Source organism: Jaculus jaculus, chromosome 6 (genome assembly GCF_020740685.1).
Source record: "Jaculus jaculus isolate mJacJac1 chromosome 6, mJacJac1.mat.Y.cur, whole genome shotgun sequence".
Classification (NCBI taxonomy): Eukaryota; Metazoa; Chordata; class Mammalia; order Rodentia; family Dipodidae; genus Jaculus; species Jaculus jaculus.
The window spans coordinates 28,032,327-28,047,537 of NC_059107.1; the positions used below are offsets into that span (position 1 = coordinate 28,032,327).

Sequence of the window (15,211 nt, forward strand, 5' to 3'; positions counted from 1 at the left end):
TGGGATTAAAGGTGTGTGCCACCACAACTGACCAGTCTTTTGGGGGGGGGGGGCTGGTTTGTCAAAGTAGGGTTTTGATCTAGCCCAGGTTGACCTGGAATTCACTATGTAACAGTCTCAGGGGTAGCCTCAAACTCACGGCAATCCTCCTATCTCTGCCACCCGAGTGCTGGGATTAAAGGCATGTGCCACCAAGCCTGGCTTTGGTATTGTGTTTTTATCTTAATTTTTTTTCTCTATTTTTTGGTTTTTCAAGGTAGGGTCTCACTCTAGTCCAGGCTGACCTGGAACTCACTATGTAGTCTCAGGGTGGCCTCAAACTCACAGCGATCCACCTACCTCTGTCTCCTGGGTGCTGGAATTAAAGGCATGTGCCACTACGCCCAGCTTTTTTTTTAAAGGAAGCAAGAAAGAGGGAAGAGGGTTCTGTTCTTTAATCCAGCCTTGGCTTGAAGTTTTAGTTGCTATGATTATGTGTGTGCTATGTGATGTTGAGGAAGTTATTTAATTTCTCTGGGGTACAATCTCCTCACCTACAATACAGAGATAATATTGACCTCAAAAGAAGTGTTGGGAACTCAATGAATTTATTAATCCCTCAGCACAGGACCCATTACTCAGTAAATACCAGATAAGTGGTTGGGTATTCAAAAACCACTGTTGCTCACTTAGGAGAAGTGTAAGGCTGCTATAAAGGGATATGACGCTCCCAAGACATTCTGAAATCAAAACTAACAAATGCAGAAAGCGACGAGTGTGCCATCTTCAGCTGTCTTCCTACAAACCTAGAAATCTGTGAACACCAAGATCAGTTCTCTTGGGATATCACTAACGTACAGAATAAATACTCATAAATACAATAAGTCCTCACAAGGTGAGAATTCTGTATGTCACTACTGCAACTAAAGAGGTAAACTAAGGCCAGTTAAGGAGGATCACTGGGGGTTCAAGGCTAGCCTGGGCTACAGGGTGAGTTCTAAATCATATGGATTACAGTGAGCCCCTGTCTCAACACCCCCCTAAAAAGTCACCTAAGAAAATAAGCATGTTGACTGTTTTCAATTAATTTTAATTTTAAAATGTTAATATGTTGTTTATGTTATAAATTATATTAGGTAACTTATAATTAAATTTATGAAAATATTTATTTTCAACTGGGCATGGTAGTGCACGCCTTTAATCCCAGCACTGGGGAGGCAGAGACAGGAGGATCACCTTGAATTCAAGGCCAACTTGGACTACAGAGTGAGTACCAGGTCAGCCTGGGCAAGAGTAAGACTCTACCTTGAAAACATGAAAGTGTCTCAAAATGGCCTTTCAAAATCCACTCTCTTGAGGTGTTCCTCTCACTGCTGTTTGTAAAACCTGTAATGGATTATAATATAATAACTCAAGTTTTGCTTTCTAAAACTGTATTTTTAAGCTAATGGAACAATATATTTTTGTTAAGAACTTTTATGAAAAAATAAAATATATTCTTGTCAAATTCTAAAAAAACAAAACAAAACAAAGTCTTTGTGTGCACGCATGTGTGGGTACACATGGATAGAGAGACCAAAGGGCACATCAAATATTCTTCCTCAGGAAGGCTGTTCACCTTTTTTAAAGACAGGCTCTGGATTGGTTATCCACAAACCTCAGGATCTGCACAGCTCAGCCTCCCCAGGATTACATGCGCGTGCCACTACTCTCTTTGTGTGTGTGTGACTCAGGTCCTCTAACCTTACTAACCGAGCTATCACACAAACCTCTGACCCCTCCCCAATAAAGTATTTCTAAGTTATTATTTTTAGTAAGACTGGCTGACATTTGGGGAATCGAACCTAGGCCAGCAGTCTTTGCAAGCAAGCACTTTTAACCACTGAACCATCTCCCCAGCCCACTGTCTGATATATGGAAAGGCACAAGTCATTCTTCTTCTTTCCAGACTGACCTGGAATTTACTATGTAGTCTCAGGGTGGCCTCAAACTCATGACAATTCTACCTCTGCCTTCCAAATGCTGGGATTAAAGGCATGCGCCACCATGCCCATCTAAAGTCGTAAAATAAAAAGCTTTGTTTGAAGAGAGAGGGAAAGGCAGGTAGAGGGAAGGAGGAAGGAAGGGAGGGAAGGAGGAGGGAGGGAGAATGGGCTCACCAGGCCTCTAGCCACTGCAAACAAACTCCAGATGCATGCACCATCTTGTACATCTCGCCTTACATGGGTACTGGGGAATAGAACTTGGGTCCTTAGGCTTTGCAGGAAAGTGCCTTAACAGCTCAGCCATCTCTCCAGCCCCCATTCTAAAGTCCCACCACAAGGCATACACAATGTGCTGCCCAGCCTGCTAACCTCTTGCAGTATGGTTTAATAAACTATTTTCTTTTTTAATATTTTTATTTATTTATTTGCAAGCAGAGAGAGAGAGACAGACAGACAGAGAGGAGAGAGGGAGGGAGAATGAATGAATAAATGAATAGTCTTTACAGGGCCTAGAGTCCCTGCAAACAAACTCCAGGTGCACGTGCCACTGTGCATCTAGCTTTACGTAAGTCCTGAGGAATCAAATCTGGATCATTAGGCCTTGCAGGCAAGTGCCTTAACTGCTGAGCCATATTTCCAGTCCCATCAATAAACTATTCTTTCTTAAAAAATAGCCAGATGCCAGGCGTGGTGGCACACTACTTTAATCCCAGCACTCAGGGGGCAGACGTAGGAGTATTGCCATGAGTTCAAGGCCACCCTGAGACTACAGAGTTAATTCCAGGTCAGCCTGGACCAGAGTGAGAGCCTACCTCAAAAACAAACAACAACAAAAAAAAGCCGGGCGTGGTGGCACACACCTTTAGTCCCAGCACTCAGGAGGCAGAGGTAGGAGGATCACCATGAGTTTGAGGCCACCCTGAGACTATAAAGTGAATTCCAGGTCCGCCTGAGCCACAGTGAGACCCTACCTCGGAAAACCAAAAATAAAATAAAATAAATAAAGGGCTGGCTAAGTGATTAAGGGCACTTGTTTGCAAAGCCTGATGGTTAGGGTTCAAGTCCCCAATACCCATGTAACTCAAACCTTAAATGTGGTGCAAACAGGGCTGGAGAGATAGCTTAGCGTTTAAAGGCACTTGCCTACAAAGCCAAAGGACCAAGGTTCAACTCCCCAGGATGCACATGAGCCAGATGCACAAGGTAGCACATGCATCTGGAATTTGCAGTGGCTGAAGGATCTGGCACCCATTCATTCTCTTTCACACACACACAAATAAATACTAAAATATTTTTAAAAGCTAGGCATGGCAGTGTACACCTTTAAGCCCAGCACTCAGGAGGCAGAGGTAAGGAGGATCACTGTGAGTTCAAGGCCACCCTGACACTACATAGTGAATTCCAGGTCAGCCTGGATTAGAGCAAAGGACTACTTTGAAAAAACCAAAACCAAAACAAAAGAAAAACATTTTTTTTTTAAGTGGTGCAAGCATCTGGAGTTCATTTGCAGTAGCAAGAGGCCCTGGTGCACTCATACATTTGTGCACACATTGATGCACACAGACACACGTTTGTTCACACAAATAAAATATTTTTTGTCATTTTTATTTATTTATTCGCGAGAAATAGGCAGATGAGAGAGAGAGAGAGAGAGAGAGAGAGAGAGAATGGGTGAGCCAGGGCCTCCAGCCACTGCGAACCAACTCCAGATGTGTGCGCCTCCTTGTGCATCTCCTGGGGAATTGAACCTCAAACAGGGGTCCTTAGGCTTCACAGGCAAGAGGTTAACTGCTAAGCCATCTCTCCAGCCCACAAATAAAATCTTTAAAGATAAAAATGGTGATGCTTGCACAATGCTGCAAATATAATTGTCATGAAAACCATCTGAAGATTGCATTACACTCCATTTTGATACCAACAATTTTTATAACCCAATATATTCAGATTAAACACATCACTGTATATGTGAAAAGCTAAGGATATTTTGCAACATCCTTAGGCAAAAGTCTTTCCTTTGCCAACAAACAAAACCATGCTTAAAAACAAACAAACAAACAAAAAAAGAACTCCTGCTGGAGAGATGGTCCAGTTGGTAAGGTGCTTGCCACACAAGCATGAGGACCTGAGTTCAGATCCCCAGTAAGAACATGAAATACTAGGCAAGGAGATGCATGTCTATAATCTCAAAGCTGAGAAGGCAGAGATAAGAGAGCCCTTCAGCCATGCTGGTGATCTAATCTAGCTGAATCAGTGAGCTAGGTTTAGCAAGATATCCTGCTCCAAGAGGAAGGTGGAGAATGGCTGAGGAAGCCACCCCAAAGTCAACCTCTGGCCAACATGTGCACATGCACCAACACAAAATCATACACACACAAAAATTTTAAATAAAAATAATTTTAGGGCTGGAAAGATTGCTCAGTGGTTAAGACACTTGCCTGCAAAACCTAATGGTCAGCGTTTGATTCCCCAGCACCCACATATATGTTTGCAGTGGCTAGAGGCTCCTGGCACACCCATATCGATTTCATAATCTTGCTCTCACTGCTTGCAAATTAAAAAAATTAACAAAAACACACTTTAGGGCTGGAGAGATGGCTCAGCAGTTAAGGCACTTGCCTGCAAAGCCAAAGGCCCCAGGTTTGATTCCCCAGGACCCACATAAGCCAGCTGTACCAGGTGGCATATGTGTCTGGAGTTTGTTTGTGGTAGCTGATGGCCCTGGCTTGCCCCTTCTCTTCCTCTCTCTCTCAAATAAATAAAGATAAAATATTTTTTAAAAATTTAAAAAACAGGGCTGGTGAGATGGCTTAGCGGTTAAGTGCTTGCCTGTGAGGCCTAAGGACCACAGTTGGAGGCTGGATTCCCCAGGACCCACATTAGCCAGAAGCACAAGGGGGTGCACGCACCCATTCTCCCTCTCTCTCTCTCTCTCTCGCTCTCTTGCTCTTTCTCTATTGCTCTCAAATAAATAAATAATTTTAAAAAATATTAAAAACACTTTAGTTTAGGGTCCAGAAAATTTAGTCCTCAAAGAAACTGATACTGTAGCTATCTAACTACACACCACTGAGAATAGTTATCCTAAATTACGATTTCAGGGTTTGAAACGCCTACACTAATAATGCCTAGTTGGTCATAAGCCAACCAGTAACAATTAATAAGATGGTTCAATTTTATTCCACAGAAATATTGTCCACATGTGCAAAAACTAAAACAAAACTCTAAGTACCAGTATGCTCAGTACCATAAATGATCACCTCAGCTGGACGAATCGTTTGACCTTGACGCTGAGGCTCCAACATGAGCCACCAAGTCATTACGTAGTGGCATGAAATATACTATATAGTTGCATTTTCATATGGCAACTTTTTCAAGACTTTTCCTGAGTTGTCAAGGTATTGCCCAGAACTTGGTCAGAGAGAAGACCAGTCGATTTTAATGAAGTGTCATGGCTAAACATGTAACCCAGGAACTTCCTCACACAAAAGTTTAAGAGCAAAGTAACAAGACTTAACAAAACAAATGCACCACGCTTGGAGCCATTGCACATCAGGTCTGAATCAAACTAAATCATCTTTGCTATTCCTAGAAGCTCTTTCTTGAACATTCTAACGCCTGCGGATTCCGTGCCATAGACTGGAAACTTTTAACGTCATGGAAGTGGAATTAATCTTAGTTTTACCACTCTATAACGGACCAGCGATGGGCTTAAAATACCTCTCATCACACTGCTAAACCGACTTTCATCGCGAAGTGTGTTTCACATTAGCAAAAAGAAAAAAAAAAAAAAAAAGGACAGAAAATAAAGAGAACTTTTTATCCAAAGTCCTGATCTTACCGATCGGGCTACATCAGACTGCTCCACACATGTACTTTTTTAATCTTACATCGTTTTTGCTTTTACGTAAGACGGATCGGAATTTGACTTAAGTCCGCCCCAACTCACGCCCCTTAAGGCAGCATCAAAAAAAAAAAAAAAGGGCCACGTTTTTCCTGGGGCTGACCGTTTCCCTCCGCTCGTGAAAACGAAATGCCCGTGACCACTGCAGTGACCTCCCCGAGCCGAGGGCCTCAGCAAGTCGCCAGGTTTCAATGGCCAAATTGGAAGCAGCCAGGGCAGCTGTCATCCGAAACTCAGGGAAGCTGAGCCCAAGCCAACTCCGGGGTGCAGGCGGGGGTGGGGGGGGGTTGTGGGGGAGGCCCCGTCGGAGGGGACGGCGAGGCGGCCTCCCGGCTCCGCATCGATCGGCGGCTCCGCGGGCCCCGGGCGCCGCCATCCGGCTTCTGAATAATTAACACAGCGGCGAGGGAGAGACCAGGACCGCCGGGCACTTTGGGGGTCCGAGTGATCGCCCCCATTACACACACACCCCCGGGACGGGTGCGAACGACGAGGGTCGACTTCTTTCCACCCTCGCCGACCCAGGCTGGGGAGGGGACGCGACCCCACGGCGGCCGGGCCGGAAGCGGGGCGCAGGGAGGGGACGTGGAGGAGGGGATGACAAAGGGGAGCCGGCGACGCGGGTCCAACCCCCCCCCCCCCGCCCGCTGCCCGCCCCAGCCACGGCCGCCCGGGAAGAGGAGGAAGGGAAGGGTCGGGACAGGTGGCCGGGCCTGGAAAACAATGGGGGCCCACCCCCCACCCCGAGGCTGGCGCTCACCTACCTCCGGTGCCCTCCGAGTTCTCGTTGAGGCTGCCCGAGGAGTCGTGCTGGGCGCCCACACACCCGCCCATGGGGGCTCCCCGGCGCCGCGTCCGCCACCTCCGGGCGCTCGTCCGGGTCCCGGGGCCGCCGAAGCCGAAGCTCGGGACAGCCGCTCCGCTCGGATCGCTTCGCTCGCCCGCCGCGGCCCAGCCTCCGCCCCCCTGGCCGCTCCACCCACCGCAGCCTCGGCTCGGCCCCTTCCTCCGTACCCCTCTCAGCCCCCAGGCCGCCCACCCCGTAGGCCTGGCCCGTGTACCGCCCTGGCCTCCGGCTCGGCCCCGCCAGGCCGGGGTTCGCCCATGCCGGGTGGGCCCACCACACACACCCACACACACCCACACACCACACACACCACACAGGGCACCCCCACCCCGGGACTCAGTGACCCCCACAAACACGCCCCGCAGCCGCTGCCGCCGCCGCCGCCGCCGCCGCCCGTCCGCCAGGCCCCATCGGCCCCCGCCCGCCCGCGGCGCCGCCCTCCCTCCGTCCCTCCCTCCCTCGGCACCCGCGCGCCCGGCCTGCACACGGCTGCCCCGCCGGGGAGGGGCGGGGCCGCGTTCTGATTGGCTGCGGGCGGCCCAGGCCGAGGGGGAGGGGAGAGGGCGGAGGCAGAGCGGGCGGAGGGGAGGGGGGAGTCGAGGGGGGGCCGAGGGGGGCGGGAGCGGGAGAGCGAGGGGCAAGAGGCTGGAGAAGAACAAAAGTGAGAAGTGGGAAGGGACGAAGTTGAGAGGTTCTGCTCCCGCTTGGCCCTCGGCTCTTACTGGTTGGAGGCGGGTCGGAAAGGGAGACAGTGAAATGTAGTCGCGGAAAACTCGCAGACGTACACAGGCGGGTCTCCCAAATCCCCCCTCCCCAGGTGGGGGAAAGGGTGGGATGAACGGAGAGGGTGGGACTGAGCGTGGGATCTCAGCATCCCCTGAATTCGTGTAGAGCTCCGTGGGTTGGTACCCACAGTGTGCGCTTCCCTCGCCTTTCCCATCCCTATATGCCCCCACCCCAGAAATCACTGTTCCCCATTCTTCGAGGTGGAGGCGGTCGTTGTGGTTGCCAGCAGAATTCAGATTACACCGGCGAGTCGTCCTTGGAGGGAATGATAAGCGCTGATCATATACTTCAGGAGGCATGGGTGTGGGGTGTGTTTCCTCTTCACAAGACTGATTATTCATCCAGATCCTGGCTTGAAATATCTCAAATCCTCTTTGGAACCAAGTGAAATGTTAAATAAATACTTTACGGGTTTTTTTTGTAAACTACAATTTGGTACATTTACCAAACACAGCATTCCTGACAGCTACTATTCCAATCTAAGCCAAACTGTTAATGACCCCTTTAGAACTGTGTATATTGCTGTAGTGGTTTAACATTTTCATCATCCAGTTTAGGCCTTTCTAAAGTTTATTTCTGCCTAAGAGCTGTTTTAACTATGTTCCACTTTTATGCTAGACTTTTTTTTTTTTTTTGTAACATCCTGGGTCAGCTTTTGCTTAGCATTTAAAAAAAAAATTGTTTTAAGTAAGATACCTAAGAAAGAAAGACACATTCTGCAGATCGGAATTTGCATTTAAATATATTCTCATACTCTGCTGGTGGGAGTGTAAATTGGTTCAATCTTTTTGCAAAGCAATTTGGCAACACCAATCAAGACTCTTAAAAATGTTCCTACCCTTTGGCTCAGGATTCTTCCACATCTGGGAATCTAGCTGACAGAAATAATCCAAAATAAAAATATTTAGTTCATTTGATAATCGGACAAAAATGAAGGTTAAACAAAACTCAATTTATACGAAAACACAGACATAGAAGTCTGCTATATTGGGGCTTAGACTGAAGAATGAGCTTGGCCTCAGTTGTGGTCCTGAACATTGAAAGAGAGCTTTTACGCACCATTGATATTTTTATGAATTCTGAGTTGCTCTAGTATCGCAAAGCCTTCTATGTGATGGTGCTAGCTGAATATTCATGTTGGCAGACAGACATCACTTGATCACGTCCCAGAAGGGGAGAAGCTGCCTGCTGGATATTTGCAAAGAGAGTGTTTTGTCCTGAATTTCACTCTCAAAATTGCAGAAACCAAGAGTTCCACAATGTCTATTAAACAGATGGTAGGCACCCAAATGCTAAGGGCTTTCTGCTGAGCAGTAAGGAGTTGGCACTGAGAACAGAGAGCAATCTTGTGGAAAGCTTCACAGCAATGGATATCCCCCATGCTGCCTACGCCTTTGAGCAGACACACATGTTCCCAGGAGCAGAGCCATGTAGCAGCAACAGACTCCCAGCTCTGCCGTTAATTCCCCAGGTTGGAATCTGGCTTCCATCTTGTATTCACTGTATGATCCTAACTTCTGTAAGAGCCCAGATCTCTTGCTTATGAAATCCAGCCAAGAATTCTCCAAGCTTTGTGGGAACTTTTAATTAACTCTTTTTTTTAAAAAAAAATCATTTATTTATTTGTTTGCAAGCTAAAAGAGACAAAGAGAAAATGGGTGCACAAGGGCCTCTAGCTGCTGCAAAGAACTCCAGACCCATGGGCCACTTTGTGCATCTGGCTTTATGTGGGTACTGAAAAATTGAACCTGGAATCGAACTTAGGTCATTAGGCTTCACAGGCAAGTGCCTTAATGGTTAAGCTATCTATCCAGCCCTTATAAACTCTATTTACTTTTTGTCTAACGTCACCTATTTAAACTTGTTACATTGCCCAATCCATTTAATGCCATATACAGGAAAAATGCCTTCTGTGTGTATGTACATATGGTTTAAAATGTTTTATAAGGGGCTGGAGAGATGACTTAGCAGTTAAGGTGCTTGCCTGCAAAGCCTAAGGACTTGGGTTCAATTCCCCAGTACCCAAGTAGTAAGCCAGATGCATAAGGTGACACATGCTTCTGGAGTTCGTTTGCAGTGGCTATAGGCCTTGATGTGCCCATTCTCTCTCTATCTGCCCCCCCCTCCAAAATAAATGAATAAATAAATAAAATATTTAAATATTTTATAATAGTTACATCGACATATGATTCATATGCCATATATTTCACCAAGTTAAATTATATATTTAAATTACAGTGGGTATTTTTTTAGTGTTTTCAGTACATTACTTTTAGAATATATTTTTTTAAATTTTTTAAATTTTTTTATTTTTTATTTATTTGAGAGCGACAGACACAGAAAGACAGATAGAGGGAGAGAGAGAGAATGGGCGCGCCAGGGCTTCCAGCCTCTGCAAACGAACTCCAGACGCCGTGCCCCCCCTTGTGCATCTGGTTAACATGGGACCTGGGGAACCGAGCCTCGAACTGGGGTCCTTAGGCTTCACAGGCGAGCGCTTAACCGCTAAGCCATCTCTCCAGCCCTAGAATATATTTTTTTATTAAAGAGAGGGAGAGGGAGAGAGAGAGTGGGTGCACCAGAGCTTCTAGCCACTGCAAAGGAACTCAGACACATGCACCACCTTGTGCATCTGGCTTATGTGGGTTTCGGGGAGGGAATCACACCTGGGTCATTAGGCTTCACAGGCAAGTTCCTTAACCATTAAGCCATCTCTCCAGTCCAGTTTTATAATTTTATTTTTAATCACCTTTAAAAGAAAACTCATGGACTGGAGAGATGGCTCAGCAGTTAAAGACACTTGCTTGCCAGGCCTGCCAGCCCAGCTTCAATTCCCCAGTACATATGTAAAGCCAGATGCACAAAGTGGCACATGAATCTGGAGTTCACTGGTAGTGGGAAGAAACCCTGGCATGCCCATTCTTTCTCCTCTGTCTTTCTCAAGTAAATAAAAATAAGTTAAAAACAAAAGAAAATAAAACATATGTATTGGCAGTCACTTCTCATTTACTTCTTCTTGTTGTTATTTATTTGGGAAAGAGTGAGAGCATGGAGTCTGTCAGGACCTTATGCTGCTGCAAACTAACTCCAGATGCATGTGCCGCCTTGTTGTATGGCTTTATGTGGGTACTAGGGAATTGAACCCCAGGCCAGCAGGCTTTGCAGGAAAAAATAAAAATAAAAAAGCATCTTTTGAATCTTGAGAGATGCCTCAGCTGTTCAGGTGCTTGCCTGCAAAGCCTAACACCCTGGTTCAATTCGCTAATACCCACATAAAGCCAGATGCACAAGGTGGCACACACATCTTGAGCTTGTTTGCAATGGCTAGAGGCCCTGACATGCCCATTCTGTATCTGCCTTTTTCTCTTTCTCACACTCTCTCAAATAAATCATAAATACATATTTTTTTAACCTTAAAAAAGCTGGGTGTGGTTGCACATGCCTTTAATCCCCCAGCACTTGGGGAGGCTGAAGTAGGAAGATGGCTGTGAGTTCAAGGCCAGCCTGAGACTAAATAGTGAATTTCAGGTCAGCCTGGGCCAGATTGAGTCCCTACCTGGGACAAAAAAAAAAAAGAAGAAAAGAAAAATCACCTTTTATAGTCAAGTCATCTCCCTAGCCCCTCCCTCTAGTCTACCTCTCAACCCTCTACAAATATACTTTCTGTCCCTTCTAAATGTTTCATATCAATGGAATCATGTAATGATTGGCTCTTTGTAACTGCCTTCTCTTATCATACGCAATATTTTCAGGGTTCATCCATAACCGTACTTCATTTCCCTTTTTTCCCAGTTTTTATTTATTTATTTATTTGAGAGAGAGGGAGAGAGAGAATGGGCATGCCAGGGCCTCCAGCCACTGCAAATGAACTCCAGACACATGTGCCCCCTTGTGCATCAGGCCTATGTGGGTCCTAGGGAATTGAGCCAGGGTCTTTCGGCTTTGCAGGCAAATGCCTTAACTACTAAGCCATCTCTCCAGACAATTTCCCTTTTTTTTTTCCCTGAGGTAGGCTCTCACTCTAGCCCAGGTTGACCTGGTAGTTTCAGAGTGGCCTTGAACTTACAACAGTCCTCCTACCTCTGCCTCCTAAGTGCTGGGATTAAAGGCATAAAGGCATGAGCCACCATGTCCAGCCAGATTCTTTTTTTTTCTTTTTCTTTTTTTCAAGGTGGGGTCTCACTGTAGCCCAGACTGACCTGGAATTCACTCTGTATTCTCAGGGTGGCCTTGAGCTCATGGCGATCCTCCTACCTCTGTCTCCCGAGTGCTGGGATTAAAGGAATGCACCACCGTGCCCAGCTCAGACTCTTTTTTTAAAAAAAAAAAATTTATTTATTTATTTAAGAGAGAGAAGAGAGGGAGGGAAAGAGACAGAGAGAAAGAGAGAGAAAATGGGAACATCACAGCCACTGCAAATGAACTCCAGAAGTATGTGCCACCTCGTGCATCTGGCTTACATGGGTTCTGGGGAATTAAACCTTGGTCCTTAAGCTTCTTAGGCAAGTGCCTTAACCACTAAGCCATCTCTCCAGCCCTTCATTTCCTATTGTAAGTAGCTATATTCCATTGTCTGGATGCACCATGTTTATCCTTTTACCAGGTGGTGGACATTTGGGTTGTCTCTACTTTTTTTTGGATATTATGAATAAAGCTTCTCTGAACATTTGTGTACAGGATTTTCTTTTTATTTTTCGTTTAGTTATTTGTGTGTGTGTGTGAGAGAGAGAGGGGGAGGGAGAGAGAGAGAGAGAGGGAGAGAGAGAGAGAAGAGGTGCACCAGGATCTATTGCCACTGTAAATGAACTCCAGAAGTGTGTCACTGGCTTTATGTGGATGCTGGGGAATTGAACCCAGGCCAGCAGTCTTGTAAGCAAGCATCTTTAACTGCTAAGTCATCTCCCCAACCCTGTGTAGAGGAATTTTGTGGACATATGTTTTCAATTTCCTAAGAATGGAATTGCTTGGTTTATGGTAACTCTCTGCTTAACAAAGCAATTGACAAACCTTTTTCAAAGCAATTTACTTGTTATACATTTCTCCCTGTTCTCTATGGGGGTTCCAATTTCTCTGCATTTCCTTGCTAACACATTATTATCATTCACCTTTCATAATAGACATCTTAGGGTATGTGTAGGATATCTTATTGTGGTTTTGACTTGCATTTTCTCATGTGTATGTTCATGAAGCAAAAAAGTCTCTCTGGGTGTGGTGGCACATGCCTTCAATCCCAGCACTTGGGAGGCAGAGGTAGGAGGACTTCTGAGTTCAAGGCCACCTTGAGACTACATAGTGAATTCCAGGTCAGCCTGTGGTAGACTGAGACAGAAAAAAAAAAAAAAAAAAGTCTTGAGGAAGAGATGGCTCAGCAGTTAAGACACTTGCCTGAAAACCTAATGCCCCAGTACCCATGTAAAGCCAGATGCACAAAGTGGCACATGCATATGGAGTTCATTTGCAGTGGCTGGAGGCCCTAGAGCACCCATTCTCTCTGTTTCTCTCTTTCTATATACAAACACACAAATAAATAAATGAAAATGTTTTATAATGTCTCAGCTGGGCATGATGGTGCATGCCTTCAATCCCAGTACTTGGGCGGCAAATGGCTGAGGAGATGGCTCAGCAGTTAAAGGTGCTTGTTTGTAAAGTCTGCTAGCCCAGAGATGGCTTAGTGGTTAAGTGCTTGCCTGTGAAGGCTAAGGACCCTGGTTCAAGGCTCAATTCCCCAGTACCCAAGTAAAACAGATGCACAAGGTGGTGCATGAATCTGGAGTTTGTTTGTAGTCGCTAGAGGCCCTGGTGTGCCCATTCTCTCTCTCTCTCAGCCTGAGCTAGAGTGAAACCCTACCTCGAAAAACCAAAACAAAACAAAAAGGGGGGGCTGCACATCAATACATACACACTAATAAAAAAAATTAGCTTTTTTGGTTGTTGTTGTTTTTTGGGTTTTTCAGGTAGGCTGACCTGGAACTCACTATGTAGTTTCATGGTGGCCTCGAACTCACAGCAATCCTTCTACATCTGTCTCCTTAGTGCTGGGATTAAAGGCCTTCACCACCATACCTGGCTATTTCATTCTTTGTCATGTTCATGGCATGTCTTATTCATGGCAAATATACGGAAATAGAATTGATTTTTATATATCATTCTTGTAACTTTGTCATTTATGACTTGTAATAATCTTTGCTTCATGTATTTTGGGGCATCTAATTGCAATTCATTCATAATTGTATTCCCAGTGACATCTTTACACAGCTAGTTTCTGGGAAGAATTGGCAAGCAAGTAAAGGGGAGGAAGGAGAAGAAATGGGAAAAGATTAAAGAGAAGAGAGAATGGAGTTTCACAGCAGTCAAACTTCAGAATGGAGTCAGTCATATGGAAAGCTTGTTAAAAACCACAGTATTGCTGGCTGTGGTGGTGCACACCTTTAATCCCAGTACTGGGGAGGCAGAATCAGGATTGCTGTGAGTTCGAGGCCACCTTGAGGCTACAGAGTGAATTCCAGATCAGCATGGGCTAGAGTGAGACTGTACCTCAAAAAAAAAAAAAAAAAAAATCACTGTATTTTGGAGTTTTGTTGTTGTTGTTTTATATTTGGGGGGCAGTGGGGTTTGATGTCACACATTGATGATGGTGAGATGGAAGGTAGAGACAGGAGATTTTCCCTGAAGCTTGAGGTGAGCTCAGCAAAAAATGGCAAAGTGAGAATTCAGAATGAACAACTTTACAACTTTGCCTCAGATGAGGTGGACTGGTGAGAACCGACCTGAAAATTGTCCTATGACCTGCTCTCTCTCTCTCTCTCTTTCTCTTACACACACACACACACACACACACACACACACACACACGATCACAATATACCCAGATATGGTCTGGAGTGGATCCCGAGACTCCCTATTTTTAACTCATACATCAGGCATTTCTAATGGAGGTAGGTCCACAGATGGAATCTTCGTCAAAACTAAATTCAGTCCTTCCCATCCCTGGCAAACTATTTTATGCTTTAGTCATTTTTATCTTTCACCAATAGTCATTTCATCCAGTTATTAAAGCCCCAAATCTAAGCATTACTCCTGAGTGACTTCTCCAACCCTCTCACTTTCCATACCCACACCAGTTAAGCCCTTTTACTCTCTGTATGAAATATATAGTCTCTCCACTTGTCCCTCCTGCATCCCTTCTCTTACCTTTGCTCTGAAAACCTGTGATAATTATCTATCTATCTATCTATCTATCTATCTATCTATCTATCAATCATCTATGTATCTATTGATCATCTATCCATCTGTGTTAAATGGCAGGATCTTCTGCTGCTGCAAACAAATGTCAGACACAGGTGCCACTTTATGTGGGTATTGGGGAATTGAACCCAGGTCATTAGGCTTTTGAAGAGAAGTGCCATAACTGTTGAGCCATCTGTCCAGCTATAATTTTATAAATTAGATATATGCATACATCTTTCTCCTTCTCCTCCTTCTTCTTCTTCCCCTCCTCCATCTCCTCCTCTTCCTCCTCCTCCTTCTTTTTGTTGTTTTTTCGAGGTAGGGTCTCTCTCTAGCCCAGGTTGACCTGGAATTCACTATGGAGTCTCAGGCTGACCTCGAACTCATAGTGAGTCTCCTACCTCAGCCTCCCAAGTAAGTACTCAGATTAAAGGCGTGCACCTGGCCAGGCATACATCTTTGAAACCATCAAGTTAATGAGGCAAG

At 45.4% G+C, this 15,211-nt stretch overlaps 1 protein-coding gene across 1 annotated transcript in view; it reads right to left on the reverse strand.

Moving 5' to 3' along the window:
- The window catches only part of Ubtd2 (ubiquitin domain containing 2), a 64,426-nt gene extending 57,649 nt beyond the window's left edge, over positions 1–6,777 (reverse strand). Inside the window, exon 1 of the mRNA XM_004665006.3 lies at positions 6,630–6,777. Within this exon, the coding sequence (XP_004665063.1) occupies positions 6,630–6,699 (70 nt within the window). The 5' untranslated portion in view covers positions 6,700–6,777. The remainder of the gene's footprint in view (positions 1–6,629) is intronic.
- Positions 6,778–15,211: the final 8,434 nt, after the last annotated feature.